The sequence below is a fragment of the Cnephaeus nilssonii genome (genome assembly GCF_951640355.1).
Source record: "Cnephaeus nilssonii genome assembly, chromosome: X".
Lineage (NCBI taxonomy): Eukaryota > Metazoa > Chordata > Mammalia > Chiroptera > Vespertilionidae > Cnephaeus > Cnephaeus nilssonii.
The window spans coordinates 123129632-123149954 of record NC_137071.1 but is presented as its reverse complement, the minus strand read 5'-3'; the positions used below and the strand labels follow the sequence as shown (position 1 = coordinate 123149954).

Sequence of the window (20323 nt, the reverse complement as noted above, 5' to 3'; positions counted from 1 at the left end):
GCTTTCTGAGCACCTTACATGCCAGACTGGAAACTAGAAGTCTCCGGCGAAAATTTTCAAAAATATATATTTTTATTGATTTCAGAGAGGAAGGGAGAGGGAGAGATAGAAACATCAATGATGAGAGAAAATCATCGATTGGCTGTCTTCTGCATGCCCCAAACTGGGGATCAAGCCTGCAACCAGGGTACATGCCCTGACCGGAATCGAACAGTGATCTCCTGGTTCATAGGTTGACTCTCAACCACTGAGCCACACTGGCCGGGCTCTGGTGAGACTTTTTAATGAAAAAAAAAATCAAATGGGCTTTCTGAATTTCTCTAGCAATGCTCCAAGTTCAGGAAACAAGGTCATGGAAGGAGAACAATAAAGAGAGGAGAGTGATAGCTAAAGGAACTAGTTGAAGTGAAAAGATATGGCCCCTTGATTCAGATAAACCCAGATTTACAACGTATATATTTCATTTACTCTCTTTGTGAACTTGAATATTTCACTTCCTCCTCTATATATGTAGTAATATTTACCTTGTTGGCATTTTTGAGGATTAAATAATATAAAACATCTCATATATGACATAGATAATCAATAAATAATAATTGGGAATTTTTTCATGTAGAAATAACCAGTGATAAAATGGAAGGATTATCTAAATGGGTAGATAAAGGGACTAGAAAGAGTGAGAAAAAAATACAAGTATGTGTTTGGAGATAGAGATAGATAGATAGATAGATAGATAGATAGATAGATAGATAGATTTTTAAAAAGAGAGCTAAAGATAGATGATAGATGATAGATAGATAGATAGATAGATAGATAGATAGATAGATAGATAGATGATAGATAGACAGATATATAGAATTTCCAGGTTAAGGCCTCCAAGATTAGGTAGTTTAGAGTAATAATGACAAAATATTCAGATGAGGTGAGGTCTTAATAAGAAAAATAAAAACCCAGTTTACCCATGATTTAGTAACATCTAAAACAATTAAAGAACCAACATGAAGAGTTTTGTACTTTGTTTCATCAAAATGCCACATGTCTTAAAATAACACTAGTGTTTATTACTAAATATTTCCTGGATAATTGACAGGGATTTTCAAATAATTTCCTGGTTCTGTGAAATAATAGCCTTATGGTCTGTGGGTATTTTATTTAACCAGTAAAATACTTTAAAGATAGGTAAAATTCAAAAGATGTTTATCAAATTGAAATGACCCTCTCCAGGCATTGGTAATTTTACCTATAAATGGGAATAATGATTTTTGTTTGCTTGCCCGAGGTTAGAGACTAAGCAGTGATCTCTTGAGAACCTTCTTAGCTCTTGAATCTGAGTTTCAAGCATTCTGTTTTACTTTTCATTGGCTTTCTTCTCTATTTTTAGTTCCAGTGGTTTTCAACTACAGGAAGTGTCACTCCAACATACAATAATAGGGTCTGAACTTTATCCTTCCTTAGGTCTCTGGAGCCAAACTAAGCTATTTCAAACATACAAGGAAGGGGAAGATAATAATGAAACTATGTTTTTAAAAAGACTGACTCATGAGACCAAAAACATGAGCAACAAAAGGAAAAAAATAGATAACTTGGATTTCATCAAAATTAAGAACTTTTGTGCATCAAAGGACACTATTAAGAAAGAAAAAAGATAACCTACTGAATGAGAAAATCTTTGCAAATCATATATAAGGGATTAATATCCAGTATATATAAAGAACACCTGTAGCCTAACAACAATAACAACGTAAAAGAAAAAAAGAAAAAACCAAACCACAAACACACACCAAAACAACTGAATTCCAAAATGAGCAAAGGACTTAGATATTTCTCTAAAGAAGATATTCAAATGTCGGCCCTAGCTGGTTTGGCTCAGTGGATAGAGCATCAGCCTGCAGACTGAAGGGTCCTGGGGTTCGATTCCGGTCAAGGGCACATACCTTGGTTACAAGCTCCTCTCTGGCCCAGGCGCAGGTTGGGGTGCGTGCAGAAGGCAAACAATCAATGTGTTTCTCTCACATCGATATTTCTCTCTGTCTTTCCCCTCGCTCTTCCACTCTCTCTAAAAATCAATGGAAGGTAGGGGAGGGTGGGGGTAAGGGGGAGAGGTCAACCAAAGGACTTGTAGGCATGCATATAAGCATAACCAATAGACACAGACACCAGGGGGGTGAGGGCTTGAGCCGGGGAGAGGATAAGGGGAGGTAAGGACACATATATAATACCTTAATCAATAAAGAAAATAAAAAACAATGGAAAAATATCCTCAGGTGAGGATTTAAAAAAAAGATATTCAAATTATTCAAATGTTCAATAAGTACATAAAACAGTGGTCAACCTCATTAATTATTAGGGAAAGAAAATCAAAACCATAATGAGATACCACTTCATGCCCACTAGGATGGTTATAATAATAATTTCAGAAAATAACAAGGATGGAGGAAATGTGGAAATTAGAACCCTTGTGCATTACTGGTAGGAACGTAAAATGTTGCAGCCACAGTGGAAAACAGTTTGTCAAGTTTCTCAAAAGGTTAAACACAGAACTATCATATGACCAGGAATTTAACTACTAACTATATGTCCAAAACAACTGAAAGTAGGTACTCAAACAGATATATCTGTACATCAACCTTGATAGCATTGATAATAGCCAAAAAGTAGAAACAACCCAAGTGTCTGTCAACAGATGAATAAAAAAAAGTGAAATATACATACAATGGAATATTATTCAACCATAAAAAGGAATATATATACACACACACACACACACACACACACACACAACATGGACAAACCTTGAAAACGTTATGCTTACTAAAATAATCCAGACACTGAAGAACAAATATTGTATGACTAGAGGCCCGGTGCATGAAATTTGTGCACAGAGGGGGTAGTCCCCTCAGCCCAGCCTGCACCCTCTCCAATAGGGGACCCCTCGGGGGATGTCTGACCGCTGGCTCCTAACTGCTCACCTGCCTGCCAGCCTGATTGCCCCCAACTGCCCCCCCTGCCAGCCTGGTCGCCCCCAACTGCCCCCCTGCCAGCCTGGTTGCCTCAACTGCCCCACTGCTGGTTTGGTCACCCTCAATTGCCCCCCTACTGGCCTGGTCACCTCCAACTGCCCCCCCCCCCCGCTGGCCTGGTCACCCCACGCAGCCTGCTTGTTCAGTCGTTTGGTTGTCCCTCACTAACCCCCCTGCCGACCTGGTCGCCCAACCAGCCTGCTGTTCAGTCATTTGGTTGTCCCTCACTAACCCCCCTGCCAGCCTTGTTGCCCCACACAGCCTGCTGGTCGTTACTGTGACGGCATCCTGGACAATTTGCATATTCCTCTATTATTAGTATAGATTTTGCTTATATAAGATACCCAGAATAGGCAAATTCACACAGACAGAAAGTAGAATAGAGGTTACCATGGGTAGGGAGAAAAGGGAATTGTTTAATGAGGATAGAGTTTTTGTTATTGTTTAATGGCTATAGAGTTTTTGTTGGGAATTATGAAAATGTTTTGGATAGGGGTAGTGGTGATTAGTTACACAATATTGTGAATGTATTTAATGCCACTTAATTGTATATGAATGGGCAAAACAATAAAACAATTAGTGTGGCCCCAAATCGGGCCATACTAAGTGATGCTGGTTTCTCCCTTTCCTGAGTATTTCCTTGAACTGTGATGAAAAAGAAGAATCCTAACTGGGACAATGTTATGGCCGGTTGTGGGTCAGGCATAATAATGTTGCTGAGATACAAAGAGTTCCCAAGATTTTGATTGCCTAATTAGAACTACTGAATTCAATGAGGAAGAAGTAGAGTAGAAAGAGTAGAATATCACAGCTCGTACTTCAGTTAGGATATGGATAAACAAATGTGGTGCCTATATTCAATGGAATACTCTAAAACAGTTAAAAGAATTAAATCACACAGAAAAGAATTAAATCACCATGGATAGAGCTCAAAATAAGAATTATGAATAAAAAAGCAAGTTATAGAATTATATAGGGTGTCCCACAAACATATATACACACACTTTGAGTAATTATAAAGTCATCGTTTATTAAAATACATTTCATTTTCAAAATTGAGCTATCAGCTGTTAAATTATGTATACATTTTTTAGGATGCCCTGTATGTACAGGAAAATACTACTTCTGAAAAAACAAGTGAAACAATTATATGTTTTCCAAACAAACAAAACATAATCATAGAAACAAAGGGATGTTTGCCAAAGGGGAAGAGGATGGAGGGATGGATGAAAAAGGTGAAGGGGAATGAGTAAAAAATACAGTGGTAAGTTAGCACGGTGACAAATGGTTACTAGAATTAGTGGGGTGATCACATTGTAACATATAAAAATGTCAAATCACTATATTGTACATCTGAAACTAATATAACTAATATAATATTGTACATCAACTATGCTTAAGTAAAACATGAAGATATCTTCATATAAGACAAAAAGACAATATGTTTTTTATTGACATAAGCACTTAAAGTGTGACTGATGTTGAAAAGTGTTTTGAAAGACATGTCCAAAATTCAATACTCATCATTGTGGTTACCTCTAGTTGGCAGGAGATGGGAGGAAATCAGCATGGAAGTTAGAAATTAAAAGGAGTTTTGGCTTCATACTAATTTCAAAAGGACAATGTGTTCATTTATTACTTAGAAAATTTAACAAAATAAAGAAAAGTACTAGAAGAGCAAAAAAAAACAGAAAACTTCCAAACTCTTCATTATTGTTTTCTATGCACTTCTCTGTTGTTATATATTTCTAATAAGAAAGAAAATATTATTATAGAAATTTTGTATAAGTCAGTGTTTAGTTGAAGATAACCAAATATCCACTCTAGCTAGCTTAAGCATAAAGAAATTTCATAGAGGAAAATAAATGTTTATTTGCTTGTTGGAAGGTCTGGAGGAGCAGGCTTTAAGCTATTTTGCTTCTAGGAACAAATTCAAACCACCTAAGGCACTAAACCTTGGCTTAAATTAGGGAAACTGCCCCTGCTATTTCGTAAATGTAACAATTTAGGATATTGCATCCCAAATTTTGAAGCTATCATTATGACTGCAAGTTCTAAAACTGTATCATTACCATCACAGTTTGCATTAGTAAAATGAATACCTCACATCTTGCCCCTTTCTTGACATGACTCATTTCTGAATCAGTCTCACAGATTTGTAAAAGGCATCTAGAGAATATAATGCAAGAGCATCTAGAGAATATAATGTTATTATTAATACTGTTAATATTAACTTTCTAGCCTCTGCATAATAGAGGAAGTCAGAATGGATATTAAGCAAGCCAATCCACAGTACCTTCAATGGTCATTTTGAAAATTACAAGACCATAACTAGATTACTGATACTTAGATATATGTTGATACTTAGATAGGTTATCCTTTTCAGCAAATGGAGGCAAAAATCATCGTACAACTGAAACTAGATTGTAGAAAATAATAGGTGAAAGACAGGACTTTTCTAAGTCTCCACAGTAAACTTAAAGCTGCTGACAAGTGCTCTACTTCATCACTTCAAATATATTTGACTGTTAGTACATCTAGTCAAAATGAATCTATCTGAATGAGCCTGTGTTATTAATTGGAATCAATAAAGATTTAAATTGTAAACACTGCTAGTTGCAATTTACTATGTATTGATCTTCTTTCCCCAATCTGAAGGACATTGCCTTCTGTATAACAAGAGTTACAAAGGATGAGATAAGTTAATTGTAATTTATTCGCTAGAGGAAGATATTGGATTTTTTATCATTTAAAAATGGGTCTTTAAGAAGATTATTTTCAGAGCAGGCTGGAGGGTAGATTAGAGGGAGCAGAGACAGGAAGCAGAGAAACCAAAACAGTGCTGTTGTAACTGTCCATGTCAGTCTCAGGCCTAGAAATATTGGCAGTGATGATGGAAAGAAAAGAACAAAGAAGAGAGAAATTGCACAGGCAGAATCAGCAAAGAGTGTTAATTTATTAGCTACAGATGGAAAAAGAAGAAGGAAAACTTTGGTAGAATTAAGTCAATAACAGAAAGCAAGTTTAAAGGGAAAATGCTGACTTGAGGGTGGGAAAGAAGGTGGAAGTAGAAGGTTTGCGTTTGTTTTTGGACATGTTGAGTTTGATATACTAGTACTTCAAGGAGATGTTCTGCAAACAAATTAACATGTATGACTAGGGCTGGGGGGAAAGGAGGACTGAAAATTTGGATTGTGGGAATCATGTAATTATTAAATATCATTTTTCAACATTGTGAAAGTTAAAAAGAAATGAGCTATGAAGCACCCAAAGGAACCTTAAATGAACATTACTGAATGAACAAAGCCAATCTGAAAAGGCTACATGCTGGATGATTTCAACTCTATGACATTATGGAAAAAGTAAAACTATGAAAAAAGTAAAAAGATGGGTAGTTGCTGCCCAGCTGGTGTGGCTCAGTGGTTGTGTTGAACTATGAACCAGGAGGTCAAGGTTTGATTCCGGTTAGGGTACATGCCTGGTTTTGGGCACAATTCCCAGTAGGGGGCATGAGGAGGCAGCTGATCAATGATTCTCTCATCATTGATGTTTCTATCTCTTTTTCCCTCTCTGAAATCAATAAAAATATTATTTTTTTAAAAAGATGGATAGTTGGTAAGAATTTGGGGAGAGGGAAGGATGAATAGGTGGAACACAGGGAAAATTTAAGGCAGTGAAGCTATTTTATATGATACTATAATGGTAGATACATGTCATTATACATTTGTCCAAACTCATATAATATACAATAACAAAAGTGAACGCTAATGTAAACTATGAACTTTGGGTGATAATAATGAGTATTAGTTCATTGCTTGTAACAAATACTAGTATACTGCTCTGGTATGGGCTGTTGAAGGTGGGGGAGGTTATGAGAAAGAGGGGGGGACATAGGGTAACACTCTAGACTTTTCACTCGATTTTGCTATGAACCTAAAACTGCTCTGAAAAACAAAGTCTATTAAAAATTGGGACAGTCATGATAGGCTCTTCTATGCCTAAGCAATTAGAGTCATGAATTCCCTTGATCCTTTTCAGCAACTGGTAATCAAATATCTTCTTTATTATTATTTTTTTTAGATAACAAATGTTTACTCAGAAATGGATAAGTAACAGTCTCTTCCATCCATTAATACTTCTTCCTCTCCTTTTTTTTTTAAAAAAAATATATTTTGTTGATTTTTTACAGAGTGGAAGGGAGAAGGATAGAGAGTCAGAAACATCGATGAGAGAGAAACATCGATCAGCTGCTTCCTGCACACCTCCCACTGGGGATGTGCCCGCAACCAAGGTACATGCCCTTGACCGGAATCGAACCTGGGACCTTTCAGTCCACAGGCCGACACTCTATCCACTGAGCCAAACCGGTGAGGGCCTTCCTCTCCTTTTGAACGAAAGAAAGACAGATGCAGAATGTAGGGGCATGGGAGGTGAAGAGGGGCCCAAGGATTAGCCCATCACCTTCTCTTCCCTGTTTCCTGCAATGACATCCTGTAGAGCAGGGGAGGCAAACAGGCTCCACCCCACAATGTACCACATGGCTATCCAGAGGATCAGGACCACATGGCCAGGCAGCTGCAACTGGCTCAATGAAACTCTGGTAACTAGAGCAGCCTGAGAAAAGAGGTTAAAGCCACACATCCAGGATATTTACCATCTCTGCTTGAAGCAGAGTCCGAGCAGTGGCCAGACTGTGCTCATGACCTGAGAAACCAGGTCCTACTGCCTTTGGTGCTCTCTTGGGCCAAGAAGGGGAAAGTATAGAAGAAATGTCTCCTGGCTACTGAGGAGAATTGTTTGCATCAGTTCAAAAATTGCATTCTTTAAAGAACTGGAAAGTGGAGCACCATTTCTTGACTTCCTGGGCCTGGGCAACCTCCGAGCTGGAGTACTGAGCTGGGTTCAAACCCTGGGTCCTTCCTGCTTGCCACATTTAACTCTATGGAAACCTGAGTTTCCAGGTTTTTCTTCACTGGCTGGCCCCAAGCATGTCATGAGAGGCTCTTAGTATCTCAGCCCCTCTTTACTTTCTAAGCTTGTACCTTTCATATCATTTACAAATAGTTCTGTGGAGCTCCCAGAATCTTGCTTCCCAATTCTTTCCAGGTCTTCCAGCCTGGACTCCCTTTACAGTTCCAACAAACTGGTGGGAGACTGAGAATGATTCTGGAGCAACGCTGTCTTGATATTCAGGGGCTGCTCCTGGGTTCTACAGTTTTGCCCCAACTCCCTGGAACCATGCTAAAGGAATAACCCACCGCTTACTTGGAAGGGCTGCTTTGGTCTCTCAACTCCCTCCCCACCACCCACCATTTCCCTATCTCCACTGCCAAGGCAGGAAAACACCCCTCTGGTCATGGACAGATGGGTCACTTACAATAGTGGAGACAGTGCCTCTTGGTGGCAGCTGGAAATATGCCTTTTAGCATCCCTCGCTATTGTCCTGTAGACACCTGAGCCCAGAAAGGAAGAGCCAAGAGCAAGCCAACATCTCCCCTTTCAATAATCCTCCAAACGTGCAGTGTCACAGAACTACTGGAGAGCTGGCATTGACACCAAACCCAGGGTGTGATGAGTGCTGGGCTGGTGAGAACTGGAAGGGCCAACAACACAAGCTTTCCCAGCAGTGATAACCAGAACCCAATAGAGCTGGGGCGGAGGACTTGGCATAACGCAAGGGAAAGGGGAAATGGAACTTCTCAGGATTTACTCTGGTTTGCCTGAGACAGCACGAGCCCTCCAAACCAAGAGCTGGGGTGCACCCTTCCTAGCAGAACAGCAGCTTCACCCTGCACTTGCCACAGGGCCGTCTCCAGACCAGATTGGTTTGGAGCCAATTGTGAGAAGATCAGAGGCCTGCGACCTGATTCCCACCCAGGCCATCTCCATTGACCAGGCAGGTGAGTGGCCCAGCTGTGGAGCTGACCTGACTCTCATTCCTTGCCTAAAAACTCTTTTAAAGGGAAGTCAACCCGCCCTAACCGGTTTGGCTCAGTGGATAGAGCGTTGGCCTGAGGACTGAAGGGTCCCGGGTTTGATTCCGGTCAAGAGCATGTACCTTGGTTGCGGGCACATCCCCAGGGGGGAGTGTGCAGGAGGCAGCTGATCAATGTTTCTAACTCTATCCCTCTCCCTTCCTCTATGTAAAAAGTCAATTAAATATATTAAATAAATAAATAAATAAATAAATAAATAAATAAATAAAGGGAAGTCAACCCCTCACTCCTAGAGAAAGCAGTGTCTTTCCAACAGCCTCTGCCCTGTAGTCCATGGGACCACAAGAAAGCCATGCAGAGAATTTAGGGTACCATTTCCAAAAAAGAAATCAGTTTGGGGCTGAGATTAGGGAGAGAGACACTCTGAGAAAAACAAACCTATCTTGGTGAGGACGTGGAGGGAGAGGAAACACACTAGGGGAAATGTGTAGAGCACAGCGTAAAACACAACACAGAAAGGCAGGTCCATCCAGTGAGGAAGATTACTACCTCCCACTTGGGGGCCTCCAGCCCCATGGCCCATTGGTCACAAGCTTTCCTTTAGGAAACAGAGCCACATCCTCTGCCCCTGCTTCTGGCTGCCTCACTCCTCATCTCAAAGTTTGATTTTGAATTTTGTAGGCTGTGTGGTCACAGAAGCCTCGGAGGACTTGCAGAACACCTTCAGCATGATGTCAGGGTCCACTTCAGCAGGAGGGTTGGACGAGGCAGCAGAGTTCACCCTGGGAGGCAGCGCACTCTCCTTTATCACTGAGTGGCTGTCACGCAACCGTAGCAGGATGGGCTGCACTGAGGTGATAAGGTTCCCATTCGTGTGAAGGTTGTACTTATTGGTTTCCCGTCCAGACACCGGTTGTTATATTTCTTTCCTTTTTTTTGTTTTGTTTTGTTTTGTTTTGTTTTGTTTTGTTTTGTTAATCTTCACCCTAGGGTATTTTTCCATTGATTTTTAGAGAGAGTGGAAGGGAGAAACATCGATGTGAGAGAGACACACCAATTAGCTGCCTCCTGCACGCACCCCAACCAGGGTCAAGGATCGAGCCTGCAACCAAGGTATGTGCCCTCAACCAAGAATTGAACCCAGGACCCTTCAGTCCACGGCTGACGCTCTATCCACTGAACCAAACCGACTAGGGCTGTTATATTTCTTATATGCAGTGATGGCATCCTTCTTCTTCTTTTTATTTATTTTATTTTTATTGATTAAGGTATTACATATGTGTCCTTATCCCTCCTTTGCCCTCCCACCCCCCACTCATGCCCTCACCCCCCTGTTGTCTGTGTCCATTGGTTGGGCTTATATGCATGCATACAAGTCCTTTGGATGATCTCTCCCCCTTACTCCTGCCCTCCCCTGCCTTCCCTCTGAGGTTTGATGGTCTGATCGATGCTTCCCTATCTCTGGATCTATTTTTGTTCATCAGTTTATGTTGTTCATTATATTCCACAAATGAGTGATATCGTGTGATATTTATCTTTCTCTGACTGGCTAATTTCACTTAGCATAATGCTCTCCAGTTCCATCATCCTTCTTAACAAAGACCATTTCTGCTGCCCCAGGATGGACCAGCCAAGCCGCTTCAGGGCTCCACATACACAGAAACCTCAACAGTATCTTCCTCAGTGACTCTAAGGTGCAGATTAGTCACAGTCATCTTGGTGCCTTCCAACGTGCTAACAACGGGCTCAGCAGGCAGAAGCTCTTTGGGGGAATCCTCCTTGTTCAGTAGTGTCCAGGAAATGCTGGTCAAGGCTTTTGTTCCAAGCGAGGAGAGGAGAACAGGAGTTGTGTATGCATCATTCTGAACCACTTTGGTGAGAGGGAGGGCATTGGACACGGAAAGCTTGGAAATGCTCGGCTCGGGCATGTGGTGGAGTAAGCTGCCTGAGGCTGGGAATTTCATCTGTTTACTAAGAATGGGAGTGGCAACGTCATCATCTTCATCCAGGCTGTTTGACCTAGTGATTATTGACAATGTTATCCCTCATTCCAGCAGGATAGGCATGTGGTGGTTCTGAAATTTAACTAGTTAACAGAATTTCTGGAAGGATCATTTCTTTTCTGTAGCTATCAACCAGACTCAGTTTCTAGTGCTTCCAACACAACAGCCTTGATAGAAAGTCATTTATAATATTAGCTATAGTTTGAGCAATCCTATCTAATAAAAGGATAATATGCAAATTGACCATCACTCCAACACACAAGATGGCTGCCCCCATGTGGTCACAGATGACTGCCCCCATGTGGACACAAGATGGCCACAACAAGATGTCCAGCAGGGGAGGGCAGTTGGGAGGGACCAGGCCTGCAAGGGAGGACAGTTGGGGGCGATCAAGCCTGCAGGGGAGGGCACTTAGGGGTGACCAGGCCGGCAGAGGAGGGAAGTTGGGGGCGACTGGGCCTGCAGGGAAAAGCAATTGGGGGGGACCCAGGCCTTCTGGGGAGAGCAGTTGGGGGTGACTAGGCCTGCAGGGGAGGGCAGTTAGGGGTGACCAGGCCTGCAGGGGAGGGCAGTTAGGGGCAAACAGGCTGGCAGGGGAGCAGTTAGGCATCAATTAGGCTGGCAGGAGAGTGGTTAGGGGGTGATCAGGCTGGCAGGCAGAAGCGGTTAGGGGCAATCAGGAAGGCAGCAGGCGAGCAGTTGGGAGCCAGCAGTCCTGGATTGTGAGAGGGATGTCTGACTGCCCGTTTAGGCCCAATCCCAGGATCGGGCCTAAACGGGCAGTCGGACATCCCTCGAGGGGTCCCAGATTGGAGAGGGTGCAGGCTGGGCTGAGGGACACCCCCCCCCCCGTGCACGAATTTTGTGCACCGGGCCTCTAGTTATTTATAAACACCAACCACACTAGTGACTCTCAAATGAAAACTAATATGTAATCATTTGCCTATCCAGTGAGTTATCCCCTTATTTAGCCTGTGAACCATCCTATGTTCCAACTTCTTAATGAACTACACAATCTGAGAGATTATTACAATTTATTCCCTCTCGCTCCCCCATTACTTTATTGCTAGGTGATAGGAGAGTAATCTGATTGGGCTAATACAATTATAATTTGAAGAACAAATGACACAGTGTTTTGGAATTAATATGAACCCAAGAGGACAGTACATTGATGACAGGATAAAAGTGAGTAGAGCAGTAGTCCTGGTTCTAAATTGGGTTACAAATCTTCTCTAAGTACATTTCAAGGAGGCCGAGCCCAAGGCATGAAGCACCAGGTCACCGTTGCAAATCTCCCTATCCTTACGGCCTAACTGTGGTATACATACCAGTATAACATAGGACAAAAGATAGCCTTCTCTCTACTGCACAACAAAACCACTGAGGCCTGGAGCATACCAGAAATATGTCAGAGGGGATAGAGCTACTGAATGTATTTAAATAAAACTGAAACTGGACTTACTAGCTCACTTTTTAAAATATTGGATTAACAGTGCACAAGGGATATAGGAATTGTGAAAACCGTAAGAATGGTACACAAATGACTGAGTTTGGGAAACACCTCTTTATAGCATCTAAAATGTTGCCCCTCTAGGGCAGTAACTTATCAGAAGGGTATTAGCAAAGCTAGATTGGAAGATCATGAAAGATGACCCCTGACCACATTATAAAATCATCACTTCCATGAATAGTCAATCCGGACCCTGAGACCTTTGGAAATACTCATCAAAGAGTCTTTTACATGTATACACTTATTGTTTACTATGTGTCAGGCATAGGGAGTAATCCATCTAGAAATGTTGATAACAGTCCTTTGTTTGGTTGCCGACACTCACAGTGCCTTCCGCCCATTCAGACTCTCTCTTAAGCAACAGCTGATTGGGATTTTTTGAATTAGGGTGTCACTAAAGAAGTTAACTATGAGAGATTGGCTGAAAATTCATGCTCATGGAAGGGCTGCCATGTCTGTTTTATGGCAGGTACAAGCTGAGAAAAAGAAGGTGATCCCAAGGTGTAGAGAGAAAAATATACAACTGACAGACTCAGATGACCAAAGGAGAAGTCAAATGGCCTCTGACAGACAAGATAGAACGTCAGTTCCTGATATCTCCCCAGATCATTTGAAATTTGATTGGACTTCATTTTTTTGTCCTTGCACTCAACAGGACAGGTGCATTTATAGAATGTCCACCCATTCACACCCTGACACACGTACTTTTTATTTTTCTCAAGACACATTGAATGGGTTTTAGTTCCTTGAAACCCAGAGTCCCGACTAGAAAATAAATCAAAAGATAATAAGTACAATAGAGACATGGAGTAAATATAAGGCAGCAAGGAAGAAATAAAGGAACCAGTAGGCCATTTGATCATTGACTTGCTGTAAAGCTATTAAGAGGAGATAAAGGTTTTTGAAAATGAGCCCTCAGTTTCTTTTTCTTGACTTCTCATATTCTCCAGCAATTCAGTAATTTGTATCAAACTAAGGTGTTTCCATATGAGGGTTTTTCTTTCAACCTGTGTAATAAAGGCCATTAGTAGGGATTCCAGAAGATAAATTTTTATTTCCTTTTTCAAAAGTTCACCTTTTGTTCATCTTCCTCCTATTTCTTCTCCCACTCCCACCACACACACACACACACACACACACACACACACACACACACACTCCACCAAAAGTTAACAGTTGACATACATCCAAATATTTGACTTAGTGAAAAACAAACTACTACATATATGTATTTGTAGAAAGCAATTCTTTGCTTAACCTTCTCTTAGCTACATGCTTTTGTGTTTCAATTCTAATAAATAAAATGATATTTTGATGCAGTCTTTTACCATTTGCAACAGCATGGATGGAAATGGAGAGCATTAGGCTATGCGAAATAAGCCAGTAGGAGAAAGATAAATATCACATGATGTCACTCATATGTGGGATATAATGATCAACATAATTTGATGAACAAGAATAGATTGATCTAGAGGCAAATGGTAGGGGAGGGGGCATTAGAGAGCAACCAAAGGACTTGTATGCATACATATTAGCATAACCAATGGACACAGACACTGGGGCGGTGGGGGCTTGCCTGGGGTGGGAATGGCTCGGGGAGGGGGGTCAATTGGGAAAAAAGGAGACATATGTAAAACTTTAGACAATAAAAAATAAAGGGGCATGCCTACTTATGCCTGTGTAATAGTCATGATGCTCACCCTCACTCTCCTTTCCAAGTAAACGAAATTCAAGTGCTAAGCCTCTTGTTCTTGGCATTAATTACTTATGTTGGCTGCTGTCTTTACATCCATCTTCTAACAAGAATAATTAATAATCATAGAATTGATTGGCCTTTCTATGAACCTCCTGAAAGATGCCTGCCAGTTTCTTCCATTCCATCTGGACAAAAAGAATAGCAATAACAGTTTACAAAGCATATTCACATTTACTGTAGGGGTCTCGATTTCAGAATAAGTATACATGGAGCTTTCTTGAGGAGAGTACAAACAGCAAGGTATATAAGCAATTCCAAGATGTGGTGCTGAGAACTAGTTTGGAAACCATGGCTTAGCATTTCTCAGCTAACTAACTAAATCTTGTGGGTTTATCTAACTACATTCACTCAAGAACTACATCTCTACCATTTATAGTGATGTACATGCACATATGCCTATGCATTGAATACTTTGCATGAAATGACATCCAACTCCACAATCCAAGGCTGGTTGGAAGCCAGATAGGATGGAATGTGTAAGAAGGAAGTTACCAAAAAAAGTTCAAATGGTTATGGTGAAGAGAAGCATTGTCCAAGATTTATAGATCAAAAATTAATCTTTCTCTATTCCTGTGCCAACTATCTAAAAGGGATAGTTGGCACAGGAATAGAGAAAGGAGAGAGAGAGTTGGCTGTTTGGTTTGTATTTTCTGGGTGATTTCTTTTAAGTGTCACTCCCGGCAGAAAACATATTCAGTGTAAGAGGTCCAGATCTTGTCATCTGTCTGATCATGGGTGATAGTGCAGGTGCCAGTGGAATTGCATGCTACCATGTGAAAACCAGCATCAGCTAGTTTGTCAAAGGCTTGTTCCAGAAAGTTAAATTTGAGGTAATACCGAGAAGTGTACCGCTCAGGAGGACGGTCAGGGTCTCTGCTCTCATTTAGAGTATCTCCAAATACTTCTTTGGCCAATGAGATCTTACCACACACCATGATTCGGGCCACGCGGCGGAATTTGGCATCTGTTTGGCTATCCCGACCCAGAGTATAGGAGCCTCGATAGCCAATAGTGATGAAACCTGCCTTCTTGAGGTCAGAACCAGTATTTGCTGTCAGAGCTGGGGGGTTACCAGGGCCACTAACTTGGATGTTATTATTTGAAGAGAGGTTACATCCGATGTCAATGTTGGTGGAAAGCTCTTCTAGATCACTTCGGCATAAATCATTGCCAACTGAGTTGATCATGTTGGTTTTAGGAGCCAACATCTTCACTAACTCTGGTAGCTTGAAGTATTCTGCTTCTCTCTGGAGCCGACCACACTCTGGAAAGTGGTCAGGAAGCACTAGTTTCCGGTCTCTCATGTAGTCTAGCACATAGCGAAAGAGGAAACCATCCCGGTCTACAAAAAACCTCCCTTTGTTGTCCTGGATTAGGGAGCAAGGATTCTTTTCACTGAACATTTCCCAGAGCAGGGAGCCAGGAACACTGACCAAAGTAGGATAGCGAGTGATGTACACCTGACCACCCACATTGAGTTCAACAATCTCGGGGAAATGACTGAAATCCTTGCTTGATTTGGTACAACTTGATTTCTCTGGCATGGCCATATTGATCTGCAGAAGCAAAAGACATTGGTTCTAAGTAAAAGTTTACAGTATGGGATTCTGTTTATAAACATTCATTTTCTGCACTCATACACACTATAGACCATGAAAATAAAGCAAACCATAATATTTTGCAAATTAACTATTTTTAACTTCAGAATGGCAGAATAGAAAAATCACACATAATTTGGCCTTGCAATTATATTTTTAATGTCCTTCTGAATGTTGAGTGTATCAAATGATCACAATCCTCAATTCATGGCATGTTATCACAGTCCATGCAGAGACTTTATTGTGGTGTTTGTTTATTTGTTTTGGTTATTCTATTTTACTCTCAGTCCATTCCCATTCCTGTCCCTGGTCCCACCATAGGCTGCCATCCTGAGGTTTAGTGTATATCTTTCTGTGCATATATATTCTTGATGTTATTGCATCATACATTTCAGTCTTCATTTATACATATTTATACACTTTTCACTCTCAGCACTATATTGCTCAAATTTCTTCATGTTGCTATATGTATACCTAATCTCCTGCTTCTAACTGTGACATGATATCCATGGTATGTACCACTATGTTTTACTATCTACTCTCTCAGTGGCAGACACCCAGATTGCCTCTAACTCCCTGCTCCAATTTACACTCCTGTACATGTTTCCTATGAACCTGTGAGAGAACACGTTTAGGATATATCTCCAGCAGTAGTATTTCTGAGTCACACTGTATGCATATACCTAATTTGACTACTCAGTGACATATTGCTCTCTAAAATGTCCCTTGTCTGCATTTCTACTTAATCCTCACATTTCCACCATGACTTGGCATTATCCAGATTTCTAAATTTTGCCACTTCACTAGGTATATAGTGATACCTTGTTGCAGTATGAGAAAATTAATTATAAAATAAAGAATATAGGCGCCAAAACTGGTTTGGCTCAGTGGATAGAGCATCGGCCTGCGGACTCAAGGGTCCCAGGTTCGATTCCGGTCAAGGGCATGTACCTTGGTTGCGGGCACATCCCCGGTAGGGGGTGCGCAGGAGGCAGCTGGTCTATGTTTCTCTCTCATCGATGTTTCTAGCTCTCTATCCCTCTCTCTTTCTCTCTGTAAAAAAATCAATAAAAATATATAAAAAAAAGAATATAGGCAACTATCATAAGATGATAACTTAGTACCTTCTCAAATGTCCACTCATTCCTCACCTTTTATATCCCAACTTCTGCCCCTACCATTTTACTAGAACCACTGTTTCCAACAAAAAACATGGTGTGCTCATCACCTTTCTTTGCTCCCCATTCTCCTTTATTGATTTACTAGAGGCCCAGTGCATGAAATTCGTGCATGGGTGCGGTCCCTAGGCCTGGCCAGCAATCGAAGCATGAGTATCTGGTGTGGAAGGGCAGGTCCAAGCTGATCTCTGGGCCCTGGGCAGCACCTGGGCCCCTGGGCCCCCACACGCCCCCACCCTCTGCTTGAGTCACAGCGCCTGAGTCCCCACATGGAGATGTGGTGAGCATGGCCAGGCACCACGGGCTGAGGTGCAGTATGGGCCTCTGAGCCACCCAGCGGTGCCACACAGAAGCCGGGCGGGCAGTGCACCCTCTCCTGGCCAGCCTCACAGACTGGCTCCGGCGCAAACCCACGGGGAGCCCAACTGGCCCCTGTGTCCCAGCAGCTGCAGCCCAGCTCACCCGGAAGAGGATGTGCGGGTGTGGGGCGGGCTCCTCACAGGCTCCCAGAACCTGAGTGCGGGGGGGGGGGGGGGGGGGGCTTCCTTTGCGCGTGAGCCCTGGTGTCCCAGGGGAGGGTAACAGAGGGAGTGAGAGCGAGCTCAGCAGACACCCTGCATTCTCACCGCACCTCCATCCCCATCACCCCTGCCCCCAGGTAGCCAGTGAGAGGTCGCAGCGCATTGCCAACACCTGCCATGCTCCATACCGCCCCCTGGTGGTCAGCACATGTCATAGCGAGTGGCTGAACTCGCGGTCTCCCGGTCAAACCACCGCCCAAGGGGACAATTTGCATATTAGGCTTTTACCCTATATAATAAAAGCCTAATATGCAAATAGACCGAACAGCAGAATAACCAAACAACCAGTTGCTATGATTGCGCTGACCACCAGGGGGTGTGTGCAGAACATGGCTGGCGCCGGCAGCAGGTGGCAGAGTGCAGAACACGGTGGGTGTCAGCCGCAGTGGGATGGTGGAGCAGATGAGCGGGGGCACCAGACCAAGGTGGGGTGCTGGTTGCTATCATCAGGGTGAGCCTCTTGTGGTTACTGAAAATTCTTTGCTCCCGCATGCTGCGGTCCTGCCCAGCGTTCACACCTGCTGCTAGCGCCAGCCCTGCTCACACCTGCTGCTGGCACCCAGTGCCGGCCCCAATTTCTCAGCGCTGTCAGTGGGTGAAAGCAGAGGCTGCTGGCCCCGATAGTCCCTCAAGGCTTCTCCACCTCCCCCTGCTCCTGACTGTTGATTAGGGTAGCAGTCGCCGCTCACACCTGCTGACAGCACCAGCCCCAATCGCTCTGCGCTGTCAGTCAGACATTCCCCAAGGGTTCCCGGACTGCGAGAGGGCCCAGGCTGGGCTGAGGGACCGCCCCTACCCCGAGTGCACGAATTTTGTGCACCAGGCCTCTAGTTGTCCATATTAGACTTTGCTGAGCATCTTCTTACCTCCCAGTTGATTCCAATTGCATCTTTGCCACTGGCTTATCTTGCTTCTCAAACCATCCTAAACTGTGACTGTGCAAGCCTCAAAACTGTGGGGGTTTTTTCTATCTAATCTCTCACTCAGAGAAATCATCCTCTTAAGCTTTTCCAATTATTACATTTACATATATGATTACAGAATCCTAGCCTCTCTCATAAGCTTCAGTTCACTATTGTCAACCGCTTGCTGAGTGCACCAGCAGTTCCTTGAATTCATCTTTTTCCAAACCACATTCATGTACTAGTATGTGAAAGTGTTTTGTAAAATCTAAGTTATTTTAATAATCTTTGTTTTATTTTCCAGCCAAAACAGGCCATATTTTATGACTTTTTTTCCCGTGGCAATAATATCACACTTTTCCCAGTCTTCAACCTGGAGATTTAGAAACTTTAGAGTCACCTTAATGACCTCATGTGTATTCCTCACTAACCTAGAAATTATTGCTTTATGATGTCTCTTGCATATACATACTAGTACTACCACTGCCACTTCTGTTCTTCACTCTGCACTAATTGATCTGAACCTCTGAATTCATCTGTCCATCTCTAGCTGAGATCCATCCACATCTGCCCAACACCCTGCCTCAACTTCCAAAAAATATCCTACATTCTATTACCAGATCAGTTGTTATTATATCACCTTCTTCCCTGTTTAAAATTGTCAGTCACTCCACTTTGCCTAAAGATCAAATCCAAAACCCTTATCCTGGAACTCAAAGCTATCTATAAATGAATTCTTTTCTCTGATTAATGATAAGAATACCTAGCACTGCATAAAACTTACTATGTGCCAGGCATTGTTCTTAGCCAATAAAGTGGGTACAAATATTATCCTTATTTTGCCAATGAAGAAATTGGTAAATATCTTGCCCAACATTAAACTAATAAGTGTCTCAGGTGGCATACAAAGTCAAGCAGTAGGACTCCAGTGTCCATGTTCTTAATTGAGTGTATCTGTCAAGACCTCTTTACATCTACACAAATGGTGTGGGTATTATTGCCTGTCTATGATATGTTCACTTTTTGTTGCCTTTGCCCATACCTTTCCCCTTCTGGTCCTTGGCATCAAGGACCAATTCAAGTCTCAATTAAGAATAAGCTCCTCCTCATATGTCTTTATTATACCTGAAAATTTCATTTCATTTTTTACTCTCTGGTTTCCTACTCTTTTACATAATATAATAACAGTAGTATTAGTAACATAGTAACAATAGCTAACATTTATGAAGCACTAACTATATGCCAGTCTTTTTGTATCTCTTTTTAAAAATATATTTTTTTATTGCTTTCAGAGAGGAAGGGTGAGGGAGAGAAAGATAGAAATATCAAGGATGAGAAAGAATCATTGATCGGCTGCCTCCTGCATGCCCCACATTGGAGAGTGAGCCCACAACCCAGGCATGTGCCTGACCGGGAATCAAACCATGACTTCCTGGATCATAGGTCAACATTCAACCACTGAGCCATGCTGGCCTGGCTTGGATCTCTTTTAATGTGATGACTCAGTTAATATTTCTAATAATCGAATGAAGTAACTATTGCAATTCTCATTTCTCAAAGGAATAAGCAGATGCAGTTCATTATACCAGTAATTCTTCATACAAACTAGTGTTTTTAGTCTCCACTTACTAATTCACCCTTCCACGATAACTAGAATTATCTTTCTCAAATGCAAAACTGATTATGGCCTTCCTTGCATAAACACTGCCAAAGGCTTCTCAAAGTCTAGAGAATGAAGTTCAAATATATTTAATACAGTATATGAGAAGTTCCACATTGGTTATTGCCTTATTCCTGGGCTTTGATTCCAACTATCTTTCCCTTGATACCCCCAAAATG

General features: G+C 42.0%; 1 protein-coding gene and 1 pseudogene across 2 annotated transcripts; both read right to left on the bottom strand.

The window, feature by feature from the left end:
- Window positions 1–9611: 9611 nt before the first annotated feature.
- Window positions 9612–14262, bottom strand: LOC307095446 (polymerase delta-interacting protein 3-like; annotated as a pseudogene). The gene is made up of 3 exons: window positions 14235–14262; window positions 10526–11031; window positions 9612–9885 (listed from the first exon to the last, which is right to left on the bottom strand). The product of its transcript is annotated as a polymerase delta-interacting protein 3-like (transcript).
- On the bottom strand, window positions 13452–15777 carry LOC307095513 (BTB/POZ domain-containing protein KCTD12-like). The gene has a single exon (XM_079764741.1). The coding sequence runs from the start codon at window positions 15773–15775 to the stop codon at window positions 14897–14899; it is 879 nt and encodes a 292-aa protein (XP_079620867.1). The 5' UTR covers window positions 15776–15777; the 3' UTR covers window positions 13452–14896.
- Between the last annotated feature and the right edge of the window lie 4546 nt (window positions 15778–20323).